Source organism: Neomonachus schauinslandi, chromosome 10, assembly GCF_002201575.2.
Source record: "Neomonachus schauinslandi chromosome 10, ASM220157v2, whole genome shotgun sequence".
NCBI classification, from domain to species: domain Eukaryota; kingdom Metazoa; phylum Chordata; class Mammalia; order Carnivora; family Phocidae; genus Neomonachus; species Neomonachus schauinslandi.
This window is the reverse complement of record NC_058412.1, coordinates 91723924-91740676: the sequence shown is the minus strand read 5'-3', so window position 1 is coordinate 91740676 and position 16753 is coordinate 91723924. Positions and strand designations below refer to the sequence as shown.

The window sequence follows — 16753 nt, the reverse complement described above, 5'->3', positions numbered from 1 at the left end:
TCAGTCAGTCGGGATTAGTTTTATTATTGTTCTTTTCTTCTTGTCCTTTGTGCATTCCCATCAATATTTTATAGTGAATTCATTCATGTCACAGCCCTGCAGACCATATTTTCTATATATCAGACTTGTGAAAAATACAGAGGCCTTCAAGACTGCTAATGCTAGTTTTGGAATTTCCTGAAACTTTCAACAGCATCAAAGGGAGTGCCACTGTCAGCTACTAATCAGAGCTGGTAGCCCTGGGACATTCACCAAAACCTAAAGAGTACTTGATGATTTTATGGTTAAACCAGTGAGGATTAATGACCGGCCAGGTTGCCATCATTACTCTGTTGAAGTAGATTTTATGTGCCAAGTGCACTTAGATCAATGTCATGTGACTATGCTTCCTGTCAGGTCAACAGACCAGAAACAGAGCCCTTGTCCTACTGTGTTCACCTCAAGGGGGCCAAAAAGCCTGTTGCTTTTCCTGCTGACTATAGCATGCTGATTATTGGCAGCCATGTTGGACTTTGGCCTTTGTCTTCCTGCTCCATACTGATTAAATGTTTTGTAAAAATAAAGCCACCCCCATTTCTGCCTTCTCCCTCTGGCTGGCTGCCACTGGGGACACAAAGAACACAGAAGCTTTCAACTCAATACCTTCAGGAAGATCCTAAGAGACATTTCAGGACATCAGGAGAGGAAATGACTTGTCCCCATCAGGTGTCCATTTTGGAGCTTGAAGTGTAGGTGAGATCTTCATATGTTGTTGAAGTTTAATTAGAGGAAATCCACACATGCTCAAATTTGTGTGGCAAAAGAACATTTAAAGTGTAGCTCTAGAATTTACTATTTTAGTAACATTTATATGCATCCATCTACATCTTTTTACTTAACAATGCTTCTTTGCTCCAGAGGGAGTCCATGGGTTTTTTCCAAATGTTTGTAGCCTTATCAGTTGTGTGTGAAAGTTGTCTACTGATTGAATATGGCAGTTGAGTTCTGACTCTAAATTATTTGGAATTTATTCTCACAGAACGGATGCTTTCAAAAGTAAACAAAGACATTAAAACATGTGTAAAAAGACTCTGTCACACATTGTGAAGTGCAAAGTGTAAATGAATTTTTATAAGCATATGGATCTCATTTCTCTTAGGGTATGCATGAATTTAAAAATTAAAAGAAAATGTGCTGGCTACAATGTGTTTTTAGTTCACATTAGACTTTGAAAACAATCAGAGGTGCCTAATATATTCATAACGGAGCAGACTCCTTCATCCTATGATGTCATTTGAACCATGGGATAATGATTAATATTACCCCCAAGAGTCTTTTTTGAAAGAAGCTCCAGAGTGGCACTTGCAATTTGAATTTCTGTTTTTAAGCACATTCTACAGTTTATGGCCAACTTCTTTCTTCCTGCACAAACTTCCAGGTTGCAATGCTCAGCACACTATCACTGTCATTTAAGGTTGGCTAGCACCATAGTGCAGTCAAATAGTTGAGGCTTCATAATATTTACATTGAAGTGGAAGAGGTGTGAGAGAGGGAAAAAAGTGCAAGGGAAGCAATGTTCAGCCCCTGTGGTCACATGGAATGGATTCTGTCAAGAATGTAAAATAACATTTGTATCTAAGTCGTGCTCAGAATTGGTAAAAGATCTACAGTCCAGTCAAGAATGTAGCCAACGTTTTTAATTTAGTTTTCATGATAACATAGCCTTAGAGAATTATTCAGGTTGTACTAGGCTCAGCATCAGAAGAAATTTTGGCTGCAAGAATTTCATTGCATTTAGTTAAGCGAAAACAAATTAGCATAGACATTTTTTTCTTGCAAGCTTCACTTTCCGCTGTGATGTTAGCAACTGCTGTTAAGAGTGGTAACCATTGGTCCAGTAAGAGATTTCTTTTTTTTTAAAGTTTTTTTTTTTTTAAGTATTAAGCTTTTTTTTTAAAAGATTTTATTTATTTGACAGAGCAAGAGAGCACAAGCAGGGGGAACAGTAGAAGAAGAGAGAGAAGCAGGCTCCCTGCCAAGCAGCGAGCCCGATATGGGGCTCCATCCAGGACTCTGGGATCATGACCTGAGCTGAAGGCAGATGCTTAACCATCTGAGCCACCCAGGTGCCCCCAGTAAGAGATTTCTTTTGAGAGTTTAATACACGTGAAAATAATAAATGGTCCAGTTGACTTCCATCTGTTTTGATCAATGTAGAGCCTTTTAACTCAGGATTCCTTGGATAAAAATAAAATTTTTATACCCTCATACACGTAAAATATTATTGTTTCCAAAAAAGTATTATGGCTTAAAAAAAAAAGAAGTAATATAGGAGAAAAAGTTTTAATCTTGAAAGAGCCATTCTCCCTGCCCCCCCACCCCGTATAGATGGAGAATCTCTTGGATTCTCTTGTTTGTCCCAATCTCGTGGAATCTCTTGTTTGTCCCAAGCTTTTCTAGCAGAGCTAGACACCTTATCAATGATATCTAATGTAGAGGCTAGGATTTTTAAAGCCAGGGTGTAGGAGAACAGGGTCCATGAACATTGGCTATCACTTTACATTATTAAATTCACTCTTAAGAAGTGCATAGGCTCCCTCCATCCTCAACAATAAAGGCTAAAATTATGCTTTTAATAGGTGCCATGTATGTTTCAAAATAGCCTATGAATATTTTCTAATTCAATCCTCACAGACCTTGGGGGAGATACTGTTTTTAGCCCCATTGGGAGATGAAGAAATTAAGGAACAGAGAGGTAACATGACTTGCCTGAGGTTATTCAACTAATAACAGCAGGTCCAGTACTCAAGTCCACACACTTTGGCCTCAGAGCCTGTGCTTAATCCCTACAAAACCAAGAGATTCTGATAAGCCCTCAGTGATTTCACCCTTTCCTCTCCCTGACCCCAAGTGGAGAGTCTCTGCCCTTTAGGTCTTACCTGTTTCTGATGCTTATATGATGTTACATTTGGAAAGTCCCTACATTTGGGACTGGTTCCAAGGCAGTGCAGAATTATCATCTGTATGTGACATTTGCAACATTACCATAGATGTATCAGCTAGCCATTGCTCTGTAACAAACCGTTCCAACACATAATGGCTTAAAACAGTAATTTATGATTTCTCATGATTCTGTGGGTTAGCTGGGTGGTTCCTCAGCTGATTCCCCCAGGGCTCACTTATGCTGCTTTATTTGGTTCAAGGTTGGCTGACCTGGCTGGCAGTTGGTGCTGACTGTTGCCTGGGGCTCCACAGGTCTGCCCCACATGGCCTTTTCTCATTCAGTAAGCTAGACCAACTTCTTTGGTTGCCCTTGAAGTCCCAGGGCAGCAGTCCAAGAGGGCCAGAGTGGAAGCTACAAGGTCTTTTAAGGTACAGTCTTGAAAGCTGGATAATGTCGTTTCCACAGACTTCTGTTGGTCAAAGCAAGTCACAAGGCCAACCAAGACTCCAGAGATGATGAAAGACTCTAGGGTTTCCACTTCTTTATGGGAGAACAGCAAAGTGACTTTGCAAAGGGCCATGACTACCCAGATGGGAGGAATTTATGGTCAAGTTTTTCAGGGTTATCAATTTTTAAATAATCACAAAAAAATATAGTTTTTACAATATTTACAATGTTATCTTTAATGGCTTGGAAGTCATTTCAGCATCTTACTTCCAGGTGCTCATTAAGACATTGACAATCATTTTGTTAAACAAATGTTAGATATGGAATCAGAGGGCACTTCTGGATTGTTAGTAAATCCAATATGAATGAGAAGAGTGAATAAATGTGTTTTCTTTTTAAACTTCTGTCCAGTTGTCTGCATTCTGGAGGGAACATGGGATGTAGGAAAAAGTATGGATATTTGATGTTTTATTTTGATACCTATATGTAAACAGTAAACTGAAAAATTAAGAAAGTCATATGTCCCCTGATTTTGGCTTCAATCATGTAAACGGTTCAATTCCTGCTTTCAGACTTTGCCCTGGGTCTGGAGGCCTCCGTGAAAGGAGACCAGACACACACACAGTGCTGTGAACAGGTCATTTTAGCTTTGTTTCTGGCAGGATCAAAAGCAGAGGGCTAATCAAATGCAAAAGCCTGTATAACTGCCAGCTTTTAAACACTACTGGGTGAAGGCAAGGCTTAAGTAAGTAACTGGAATGCTGGGGACCTGAACACACTTGTGTTTTTGAGATTCATTTGATGAATCCTTAATGTTCTATGCAAGAATTTAAATTTTTAAAAAATTTTTATTGAGGCTTGGCATTCAGCTAAGAACTAGGAAAACAACCTGCTGTTTATACAGAGAAGGGGAGAAAAAAATCCTTGTCTTTAGCAGAAAACTCAGCTCTCAGCCCTGAAGCCTTGGCTTGCAAGTTCATGTCTGTTCAGGAGCTCCTGGTCTTTCATAAGCGTGAGGCCCGTTTTAAGGCACGTGAAGTTCAAGACCACCACGTGGACATCCCCACAGTCTTCCCAAATCCAAAGTTTCACTTGTGTTTGTGGAAGGTAGGGACTGTGATCACGGTGCCAAAACAACATGGAGCCAAGACGGAGACTCTGGATTCAGATCTGAATTTGAGCCCCTGTTCACTGCTGATGGGCTGTGTTAACTGGGGAATTTACACTGTTTCTCCTCAAGCCTCAAGTTCCTCATCTGTGAAATGGGTCTGTATAGTGCCTGCCCCGTGGGATTGCCACAAGGGCTACAACAAACCTTCCTGTTAGTGCTTTTAGCCCAGGGTCTGGAGGATGATCATTATTGGCAGTTATTGTTGAATTTTGGATTCTGTCTTTGGGATCTTCAAAGATCTCACATTTCAGGTTTTCACTTCAAATATTACCCCCAAATTGCCTGTAGGACTTGCAGTCTGATAATCTCCTTGGTATCATTGCACTCAGCTAATTCAGTCAAAAAGAATTCAGTCACATCCTTTTTAGAAACTCATCAAGTGAAAACCTCATGAAACATTTTTTGACTGGCTTAACTGGTCTACCTGATCAAAAAAACTGATCTGGAAGGATTGGTCTCTATGTCCTGGGCAGGTGGCTTCAAGGGTTTTTGATCTCTGCATTCAGTCACACAGGTCCTGTGCTTAGAAGAAGGCCAAGCTTGGCTTAATGTTCTGTTATTGCCCTTTGGAAATTATTAATAATCTTTGAAAAAGGAGCCCCATGTTTTCTTTTTGCACCTTACTCTAAAATTATGTAGCTGGTCCTGATCCCAGGAAAGACATTTTAAAAGGCAGTGAAGGCTGAGAGAGTCCTGGAGAAATCCGACCAAGGCATATGCCTGTCCGGCTGAAATGACTGTGACTTCAGAGCCAGTGGGACAGAGGACAGACATTCCTGGATGTGGTAGTGGTTGGCTTTTATTTTCTTTCTTGACAAAATAATAACTTTTAACTTTTAATTTATTTGTATTTGTTTTATTTTAATTTTTAAAATTTTTTATTTTTAAGTAATCTCCACACCCAACATGGGGCTCGAACTTACCACCCTGAGATCAAGAGTCACATGCTCTACCGACTGAGCCAGCTAGGTGCCCGCCCAAATAATAAATTTTTAGAACATTGACACAACAAATGAGACCATAGCAGAGCTTTCCCAATTTATATAGACAATTTCATATTCTTTTAGGCGGTTCTAAATAATCTTTTCTCTTGGCAAATATTTATATAATGCTAGGGTAAGGAAGGACTTCATGTATGTGATATTAAAAACACAAGTCACAAAGGAGAAGAGAGATCTGACTATATACAAATGAAATGTCAGCTTATTTAAAAGTATTATAAATCTGTTTTGAAGACCAAGGATACATTTGAGAAGAAACCAATCAGTAGTGGAAAGATGCTCACTGTGGTAGAAAATGGGCAACTGGAAAAAAACATTTGTATGTCAGTCACAAGGGCAAGAACAAATGCCCTGGAAGTGATGAAACAAAGCTACGCTTTCGTAGTAATCAAAGAAAGGCCAAATCAAACCAGTTACCATTTTTTTCTCTGTTCACTGAATATACAGAGATTCTTTTAAAACGTCAGAGGGGCTTGTCAGGGCAGCGGGCCTGGTGGTTGGCAGAGGGAGGAGAATTTGGTGCTGTTGTTTCTGGAGTCCAGTGGGATAGTGTGGCAGGGCGGGGGTCCTCAGCAAGCAGACTCCAGGGGAAACTGGAGTGAGTTGTGCTGTGGGATCTGCAGGGTGGCTGGAGGACAGCAGGGCTGCGATGCTGGGGAGAGAGTTCTGAAGATGAACGGCCCTCCAGGGCTGTCCCAACCTTGAGGGAGAGCGTGGGACCTTCACATCCCTGGAATGGGCCACTGCTGGCAAAGGATGACAGGTGACTCTCTGCAGCTACGCCCTAGAGGCGGCATGGACTGTGAGCTTGTGGCACTCCCAGCAGCTGTGGAGGTTCCTGCATTCCAGCACATTCCACATCAACAGATGCAGAGAGCAGAGCATCTACTAGGTGGAGGACATTTGGGTGTGGATATGACTCCCCAGTGTCTTCCTGAGCTTTCCAAGGGCAGGTCTGGGGTTCAGCAGTTGTGGTGGCCCAAGGAGGGCAGACCTGGGGCCCCCAGCTGCTTCCATCATGCACTGGGGAGCAGCTGCATCACCGTCTACCAGGCACCTTATGGCCAAACAAAGGCACCCATACTGCTCCTTGACCTCTCTGTTCGATTTCTTGCAGTCTCACCAGTCCTACCCACAAGGATCAGTTTATAGTATGCTTACATTTTTATAAAATAACTATTTAATTTATATATGCTAAGCAAAGTTTTAGAAGTAGATAGGTCAAAGTGTTGAAAATGCTGCCCAAAGTGGTAGCTTGTTTTTTTTTAATTTAAATTTAATTTAATTAACATAAATGTATTACTAGTTTCAGAGGTAGAATTTAGTGATTCATCACTTGCATATCACACCCAGAGCTCATTTCATCATGTGCTCTAAATTCCCATCACACAATTACCCCATTGCCACCCCTCCAGCAACCCTATTTGTTCCCTAGAGTTAAGAGTCTCTTATGGTTTGCCTGCCTCTCTGTTTTCTTCTTATTTTATTTTTCCTTCCCTTCCCTTATTATTTCACTGATATGTGGAATTTAAGAAACAAAACAGATGAACATAGGGTTTTTTATTTTTCCTTAAATCTTTATTTGTATTTTGAAACTTTTCTAGTAAAAATCATGTTCATTTAATAAGACAAAGTATACTTTTATTTTTTATGAAAAATTATGTAAGAAGAATGAAGAAAAATGTCAAAACAGAATCACTTAAGTATAAGACATTAAAAAATGTGGGGCTTTGGCATTAGGGTTAAAGAAGGTTAAGAATAAAAAAGAAATTAAAAACTCAAGTGTAGGGACACCTGGGTGGCTCAGTCAGTTAAGCGGCTGCCTTCGGCCCAGGTCATGATCCCAGGGTCCTGGGATCGAGTCCCACATCGGGCTCCTTGCTCAGCGGGGAACCTGCTTCTCCCTCTCTCTCCCTCTGCTTGTGCTCTCTCTATCAAATAAATAAAATCTTTAAAAAAAAAACTCAAGTGTAATAGAAGAAAACAGTAAAAGAATCAAGTACTGAGAATATTTATAAAGCAAGAAAAGAAAAAAGATATATAGAGAGGTATGGTGAGCAAAATGTAGAAAAATAACTATTTATGAACACAATTTTCCTTCTGTAAAACAGGACGTTATTTTACAAGGCAAGAATTTATTGAGAAAACATTCAGAATGAGAAAAAAAATGAATCCAAAAAACGTCATACATCAGTAGTAATAAGATTTTAATCAATACTAGAGTTTGAATTATTGGAAAGGAATTATTGATTTTTTTAAAAGAAAAATATTTCAGAATTTTTTTAGAAAAATTGAAGCAGGGGCGCCTGGGTGGCTCAGTTGGTTACATGTCTGCCTTCGGCTCAGGTCATGATCCCAGGGTCCCGGGATCGAGCCCCACATCGGGCTCCCTGCTCAGCGGGGAGCCTGCTTCTCCCTCTCCCTCTGCCTGCCTACTTGTGATCTCTCTCTCTCTCTCTCTGTCAAATAAAGAAATAAAATCTTAAAAAAAAAGAAAAAAAGAAAAATTAAGGCAAAATGTTCTAGTGTTTCATTTTTCAAACATTTGTACCATCAGTAGAAACTTAGGACAATAGCATTTTATTAGTACAGGAGCAGGAAGGCGATGAAATGGAAAAAATAGTTTAAAGTAGAAAATAAACTGACCAGCTTAATTTTATTAAGAAAACAGAGGGGGAAAAACCACTCCCAGCAGGAATGATGTTCAGCTGTGTTGAAAAATGTCCCAGCCATCTCAGTCATTGCTTTTCCTTTTTCTTTTTAAGATTTTATTTATTTGAGAGAGAGACAGAGAGAGCACATGCAAGGGGAGGGACAGAGGGACAAGAAGTCTCCCCACTGAGCATGGAGCCTGACGTGGGGCTGACTCGGGGCTCGATCCCAGAACCCTGAGATCATGACCTGAGCCGAAGTCAGATGTTAAACTGACGAGCCACCCAGGTGCCCCTAAGCCATTGGTTTTTTCAATGTTTTAAGTTGGAGAACTGTTTTGTTTTGCAAAGGGAATCTTTGTACAGAAACCCCTGTGTATAGCAGGTAATGAATGAGGTAATGGTGGGTGGCATTGCTGTTGGTGGGGACTGGGCAGCGTCTCCCTTAGACGTTATACAATCTCCTTTCTCCTCTTGTCTCCTTCCAACATTACCCCTTTCCAGCCAAAGCATAGGTAATCAGTACCTAGCAACAGATCTGAGCACCCTTGAGTACCCCTACCTGGCACCATGCTCAAACAGTCCCTTTCAGTGTTATATTTAAACCTTCTCCACAGACCTAGAAAGATGCCCTTCAAACCAGGGAGAGACTCATTTATATCATGGAAAACAAGCCTAACACATACCAATGTTGCCCTTCTCCTTAAAGATTTAAATTCCTAAGGAAGATTATCAAATTCCATCACTGAAACGTGTGTGTTATAGGTTGAATTGTGTCACCCAAAAAGACGAATTGAAATCTTAACCCCTGGTACCTGTGAACGTGATCTTATTTGGACATAGAGTCTTTGCAGAAGCGATCGAGTTCAGATGATGGCATTGGGGTGGACTCCAATCCAATGTGACTGGTGTCCTTACAAGAAGAGGAAAACAGTATGTGAGGACAAAGACACACAGGGATGACAGAGGCAGACAATGCAGTGATGCAGCTACAAGCCACAGAATTGACTGTCACCCTCAGAAACTAGAAAGAGGCAAGAAAGGATTCTATCCAGACTCTCAGAGGAAAACTTAGTCCTGCTGATATGTTGACTTTCGATTTCTAGATTCCAGAGCTATGAGCTATTTAATTTCTGGTGTTTTGAACCACTCACATTATGGTAATTTCTTACCACAGGCAGTATTCAATTTTAATCCTGAAGAGTTTCTATTTTTTTTAAAAGTAATCTCTACGCCCAGTGTGGGGCTCAAACTCACGACCCCGAGATCAAGTGTTGCATGCTCTATGGACTGAGCCAACCAGGGGTGCTTAAATTTCTATTTTTAATAATAACTTTAAAAAAGAAGGGAAAACATTTATTCTCAGCATCTGAGGGTGAGCTCATCAAAGACAGGTACTATGCCTTATTTATCTTTCCATTCATGCCACTTGTAATACTGTGCCTGGCATTCAAGAATTGTGGGATGAATAACGAATGAACCTAATGGAAGATTCTAGAGATGAGTCCTGATTGAGCCAGGGTCTTAACTTTGATCTGCACAATGCCAAAATCATCCTCTTAGAAGGGGTAATTTCTGTCAGTTGTCTATCTTTCGGGGTTTGTGTGACAGTAACCGTGCTTTCAGAGATGAAACAAGGAAAAACTGTCATGGAAACCTTATCTTTATACTGGGATTTTGGTTAATAGAAGTTAAATCTATGTGGCACCAGGAACATTTTAATAAGGGTTTACACTATTTAAAGTTTGCTTATTTTATTTTATTTTATATTTCATTTTATTTTTTATTTTATTTTATTTTATTTTATTTTGTTATGTTATGTCACCAGTTTTCGATGCAGTGATCCACGATTCATTGTTTTTGTATAACCCCAAGTGTTCCATGCAGTACATGCCCTCCTTAATACCCATCACCGGGCTAACCCATCCCCCCACCCCCCTCCCCTCTAAAACCATCAGTTTGTTTCTCAGAGTCCATAGTCTCATATGGTTCATCTCTCCTTCTGATTCCCCCCTTCATTTTTCCCTTCATTCTCCTAATGTCCTCCATGCTATTCCTTATGTTCCACAAATAACTGAAACCATATGATAATTGACTTTCTCTGCTTGACTTATTTCACTTAGCATAATCTCCTCCAGTCCCATCCATGTGGATGTAAAAGTTGGGTATTCATCCTTTCTGATGGCTGAGTAATATTCCATTGTATGTATGGACCACATCTTCTTTATCCATTCATCTGTTGAAGATCATCTCGGTTCTTGTGAGATGGTTTTGGCTATTGCAAACATTGCTGCTATGAACATTGGGGTGCATACGGCCCTTCTTTTCACCACATCTGTGTCTTTGGGGTAAATACCCAGTAGTGCAATTGCTGGGTCATAGGGTAGCTCTATTTTTAATTTTTTGAGGAACCTCCACACTGTTTTCCAAAGTGGCTGTACCGACTTGCATTTCCACCAACAGTGTAAGAGGGTTCCCCTTTCTCCACAACCTTTCCAACATTTGTTGTTTCTTGCCTTGTCAACTTTTGCCATTCTAACTGGTGTAAGGTGGTATCTCAATGTGTGTTTTTTCTTTTTACAGTGCTTATGACATCCTTTATTCAATTCACATAGAAAAGCATGCAGTATTAATGTAAAACAGTACAGTATTAATGTAAAATGTTCAGTGCACATTAGATAAACAAGTCATTAGCATACAGACCATTTTTAAAGGCCTATATAGGCATACCAAACATGTTTAGAATATACTTTTTCTTAGCCTAAATTAAAAATTGTGCTTAGCTCACCTATTCTTTTTTTAAAAATTTTTATTGTTATATTAATCCCCATACATTACATCATTAGTTTTTGATGTAGTGTTCCATGATTCATTGTTTGTGCATAAGACCCAGTGCTCCATGCAGAATGTGCCCTCTTTAATACCCATCACCAGGCTAACCCATCCTCCTACCCCCCCTCCCCTCTAGAACCCTCAGTTTGTTTTTCAGAGTCCATCGTCTCTCATGGTTCATTTCCCCCTCCGATCCCCCCCTTCATTCTTCCCCTCTTGCTATCTTCTTTTTTTTTTTCTTAACATATATTACATTATTTGTTTCAGAGGTACAGATCTGTGATTCAACAGTCTTGCACAATTCACAGCACTCACCATAGCACATACCCTCCCCAATGTCTATCATCTAGCTGCCCCATCCCTCCCACCCCCCACCACTCCAGCAACCCTCAGTTTGTTTCCTGAGATTAAGAATTCCTCATATCAGTGAGGTCATATGATACATGTCTTTCTCTGATTGACTTATTTCGCTCAGCATAACACCCTCCAGTTCTATTCACGTCGTTGCAAATGGCAAGATTTCATTCCTTTTGATGGCTGCATAATATTCCATTGTATATATATATATATATATATATATATATATATACCACTTCTTCTTTATCCATTCATCTGTTGATGGACATCTTGGCTCTTTCCACAGTTTGGCTATTGTGGACATTGCTTTAGCTCACCTATTCTTATCTCAACACTCTTCATGAAAAAAAATTCTGTCCTGCATAAAAGATATTCTATTAGCCAACTAAAACTTCTTTTTCTTAAGTAAGGAAAACAGTGCAAGCAAGAATGCTACCATGCATACGGAGTTTCTACAAAGAATAGTAACATGAAAACAAGAACTTCACTCCAAAAAAAGCTCCCCTGGGATGAAAGTGGATCAAGCATTTGGCAAAGAGCACTTCTGCACCTGTGTATCTAGAACAATGAAGCTACCATGTTTAGGCTCCTCCAAACCCAACCAACCATTCTATGTCTTCTTTCCAAAGTAGGTTCAATTTCTGATTTTCAACAGACACAAAAAGATGAGGAAATGAAAGCTACCTGACATAAAACAAATATTTTCATATAGAAAATGTGTTCTTTCATTCTAGCAAAAGGTTCTCATAAAAACAGTACAAAACACAATGTTAAAAGTGCAAACATACATATACAACACCTAAAAAAAAAAGTAAATGAATACTGGACTAAGACTAGAGTGCTATTTTTCCACCATGGCCCTGCCTAAAAGTTGAGCCATCACTAAATATAAATAAAAAAGGGCAGGCAAAATTATTCCCACCCTAGGAAAGCTTTAAAGAAACTCAAGTGTCTTATGAGCAGTGTATAGACAACCCAAAAAGTTTTATTTAAGAAATCCAAGTTCTGAAGACAACCGAGGCTCATTAATAGGCCACTGTATCTAATAGCTAAATCAAGACCCAAGAAAACAAAATACACCCAAACCAGATACATGTAATATTCATTAAAAGAAACCCTCTCCCTATCTTTTCTGGTTAAAAAGATGCCCAAATGAAACTGAAAAAGGACAAATTCTTTAAAATGAACAAAAGTATTTTGGTTACAGGCTAATCCACCATTCTGACTTGACACTTGACTACAGACTATCAATTCAAAATCATATAGAACTTTTATGAGGGAAAAAAGTAACTTTAAAAACTTATATTCCTCTCAGGACAAAAACATAAATGACACCTTTCTAATGAGTCAACTTTTAGTTGCTTTTGATGGGCTGGCATTGGAAAGACTGCTCTGGATTTTTCTTTTTGTTGATTGATTCATATTTTTATTCCTCTTCTCAGGCACAAAGGAAGTAGAGCAAGGAGACTGAAGGTGGTTATGAAGACCATGCATCTCTGAGGTCATCGTAAATAAAGATGACCCAAACCTCTGATCTTCAAAGAGCCGGTGTGAACTGCTTAACAAAACATGCTGGGAAAACTCAGTCTGAAACAAACAGCTTGGGGGTTTGATTTCATTAGTTCCTGGGTTAGAACTGGTATGGAGAGAAAAATTTTCATTCATTTCTTGGTCAGATGGAGAGAGGAGAAAAAAAGTGGGTTTCCAATCATTTCCATTTTCTAACTAATCAGTAGTTAGAGAACCTTTGGAAAGGTTTGGCTTAGTTCTTTCTTCCAACTTATCTGGTTCCTCAAGAAATTCACTGCCTTGAGATGACTTTGATAACACATCCAAATCCACTGACTTAAAACCATTATTACAAGGGCTCTTGCTGTTGTCTGATTCTGACATCATTGAATCCAGCTCAGAGATTTTGTCAAGGTAAGCTGCGTCCATGGATGCTTCATTGGATGTTCTTGTCCAATTCATTTCAAAAGAGTGAATAGAATTCAACCTCTTAGATAAGCATGAGACTGATTTCTCACTTAATTTTAAAGAAATTTCTCCAACAGAATTTGCTATTGTGTTTCCCTCTGAGCTTTCAAAATTCAAGTTTTGGGCATAGCTTGTGGAACAACAGTCCCAAAACCCTGTCTCTGAGGAAGTAAAACACTCTGATTTCTTTTCATTTTCGCTTCTATCATCTTCTGATGACTCTTTATTACAAACATTTGGAGAATCACAAAAATCATCAAACACCAATTTTCTGAGATGGTTTGAGTGCTTTTTGGAACTTACTGCTTTGACTACAGAGCTCTCTCTATTTTCTGGAGTACTGAGCTGAAGGCAACTAAGGGACAAAGGAGTACAAGGAGCTGGAAGATCATAAAGTTCTTCATCTTTGTAGGGTATACAATCACTTGGCTTATTACTCCATTCTCTTTCCAAATAAGTATCCATACTTGTACCTGTGACATCTAACATTATTTCCACCTGTTTTTGATATAGGTCTTTGATCTTAGAACGATTTGATTCTGTTTTGCTGGTGCTTTCCTGCCTGGCAGAACTGCTAGAAGATTTTGCCAGGTGAGAACTTGAGGTGGATGAGCCAAGCTGCTTTCTGGCACCATCACCTTGATTCTTTGATGCCATATCCTCCTTGTTGCCTATGCTCCCCTTGTCATCTGTAGAAAGTGCTCTCTGGCAAATGGAATTCATAGTTTCCTTCTCTTCACTTGAATTTTTTAGCTGTGCAATTTGAGATTCTAATTCCTCTATATACTTATCACTTTGTTCCAGGGCTCTCTTGAGGCGATTGGTTTCATGTTCATGCTGTTCTACTTTGGACTGAAGAGCAGCTACTGTAAACCTTCTAAACTTCTGGGGTGATCTGTTATCAACTTCAGCCTTCAGTCGTAAATTCTCCCTCACTAGGCCACCATTTTCCAATTTAAATTTTTTATTTGCTTCCTTTAACTTATCCACATTATCTTTTACTTTTTCATAGATTTCATTAGCTGTTCTAAGTTTTTTCTTCCACTCTGCTACAGTTTCTGGGTCAATTTTACTTGGATTATCTGCAACTGGATGCTTGTCTTCATTTTGGTTGCCTTGCATCAAGGGTAAAGGATTCAGAATAGTCTTGATTTGTGACTCCAAGCTGAGATTTTTACTCTTAAAATCTACTTCTTTCTGCAGACAATCTATTTCATCCTCATACTCTTTGTGGAGTAACTCAAGTCTAGTTTTCTGAAAGTGCTTCCTGACTGTACAGCTTAGCATAGGTTCACTTTCACTTGTTCCTCCAATAACCTCTTTGCAAGTATTTTCAGGCATGATGGGGACTCTACAAGCTGGACACTGGCTATTATTCTTCAACCACAAATCGATACAAATTGAACAAAATACCTGGTTGTTGATGCATATGACAGGCTGGCGTACCTTCCCCAAGCAAATGCGGCAACATGATGGGCAGAGTGAGTGACAATGTAACATTCTGCACGGTCTGAGCCATGGCAGCATTCAGAATCTCAATGTGGTTTTGATTTGAATTTCCCTGATGGCTAATGATGATGAACAGTTTTTCATGTGTCTGTTAGCCATTTGTATGTCTTCTTTTGAGATGTGTCTGTTCATGTCTTCTGCCCATTTTTTGACTTGATTATTTGTTTTTTGGGTGTTGAGTTCAAAAAGTTCTTTATAGATCTTGGATACCAGCCCTTTATCTGTAGTGTCATTTGCAAATATCTTCTCCCATTCTGTGGGTTGCTTCTTTGTTTTGTTGACTGTTTCCTTTGCTGTGCAGAACCTTTTTATCTTGGGGTGCCTGGGTGGCTCAGTTGTTAGGCACCTGCCTTCAGCTCAGGTCATGATCCTGGGGTCCTGGGATCGAGCCCCACATCAGGCTCCCTGCTCAGCGGGAAGCCTACTTCTCCCTCTCCCACTCCCCCTGCTTGTGTTCCCTCTCTCACTGTCTCTCTCTCTGTCAAATAAATAAATAAAATCTTTAAAAAAAGAAGCTTTTTATCTTGATAAAGTCCCAAAAGTTCATTTTTGCTTTTGTTTCACTAGCCTTTGGAGATGTATCTTGAAAGAAGTTGCTGTGGCCGATGTCGAAGAGGTTACTGCCTATGTTCTCCTCTAGGATTTTGATGGATTCCTGTCTCATGTTGAGGTCTTTCATCCATTCTGACTTTATCTTTGTGTATGGTGTAAGAGAGTGGTTGAATTTCATTCTTCTGTATATAGCTGTTCAATTTTCCCAGCACCATATATTGAAAAGACTGTCTTTTTTCCATTGCATATTTTTTCTTGCTTTGTCAAAGATTATTTGACCATAGAGTTGAGGGTCCATATCTGGGCTCTCTATTCGGTTCCATTGGTCTGTATGTCTGTTTTTGTGCCACTACCATGCTGTCTTGCTGATCACTGCTTTGTAATATAGCTTGAAATCGGGCAACGTGATGCCCCCAGCTTTGTTTTTCTTTTTCAACATCTCCTTGGCGATTTGGGGTCTTTTCTGATTCCATACAAATTTTAGGATTGTTTGTTCCAGCACTTTGAAAAATGTCATTGGAATTTTGATTGGGATGGCATTGAAGGTATAGATTGCTCTGGGTAGTATAGACATTTTAACAATGTTTATTCTTCCGATCCATGAGCATGGAATATTTTTCCATCTTTTTGTGTCTTCTTCAATTTCTTTCATGAGTGTTTTATAGTTCCTAGAGTATAGATCTTTTACCTCTTTGGTTAGGTTTATTCTGAGGTATCTTATGGTTTTTGGTGCTATTGTAAATGGAATCAATTCTCTAATTTCTTTTTCTACTGTTGCATTGTTAGTGTGTAAAAAAGCAACTGATTTCTGTGCATTGATTTTGTATCCTGCCACATTATTGAATTGCTGTATGAGTTCTAGTAATTTGGGAGTGGAGTCTTTTGGGTTTTCCACATAAAGTATCATGTCATCTGCGAAAAGAGAGAGTTTGACTTCTTCTTTGCCAATTTGAATATCTTTTATTTCTTTTTGTTGTCTGATTGCTGCTGCTAGGACTTCTAGTACTATGTTGAACAACAGTGGTGAGAGTGGGCATCCTTGATGTGTTCCTGATCTTAAGGGAAAGGCTCTCAGCTTTTCCCCATTGAAGATGATATTCGCTGTGGGTTTTTCATAGATGGATTTTATGAACTTGAGGAATGTTCCCTCTATCCCTATACTCTGAAGAGTTTTAATCAGGAAAGGATGCTGTATTTTGTCAAATACTTTTTCTGCATCAACTGAGAGGACCATATGGTTCTTCTCCCTCCTCTTATTAATGTGTTCTATCACATTGATTGATTTGTGAATGTTGAACCACCCTTGCATCCCGGGGATAAATCCCACTTGTCG

At 39.4% G+C, this 16753-nt stretch overlaps 1 protein-coding gene across 1 annotated transcript; it reads right to left on the bottom strand.

The window, feature by feature from the left end:
• Positions 1–12660: 12660 nt before the first annotated feature.
• LOC110590054 (ORC ubiquitin ligase 1-like) lies at positions 12661–14878 on the bottom strand. The gene is given in 2 exon segments (XM_044918926.1): positions 12661–14829; positions 14831–14878. Coding segments are annotated over 2 exon segments (2148 nt in total). The 3' UTR covers positions 12661–12729.
• Between the last annotated feature and the right edge of the window lie 1875 nt (positions 14879–16753).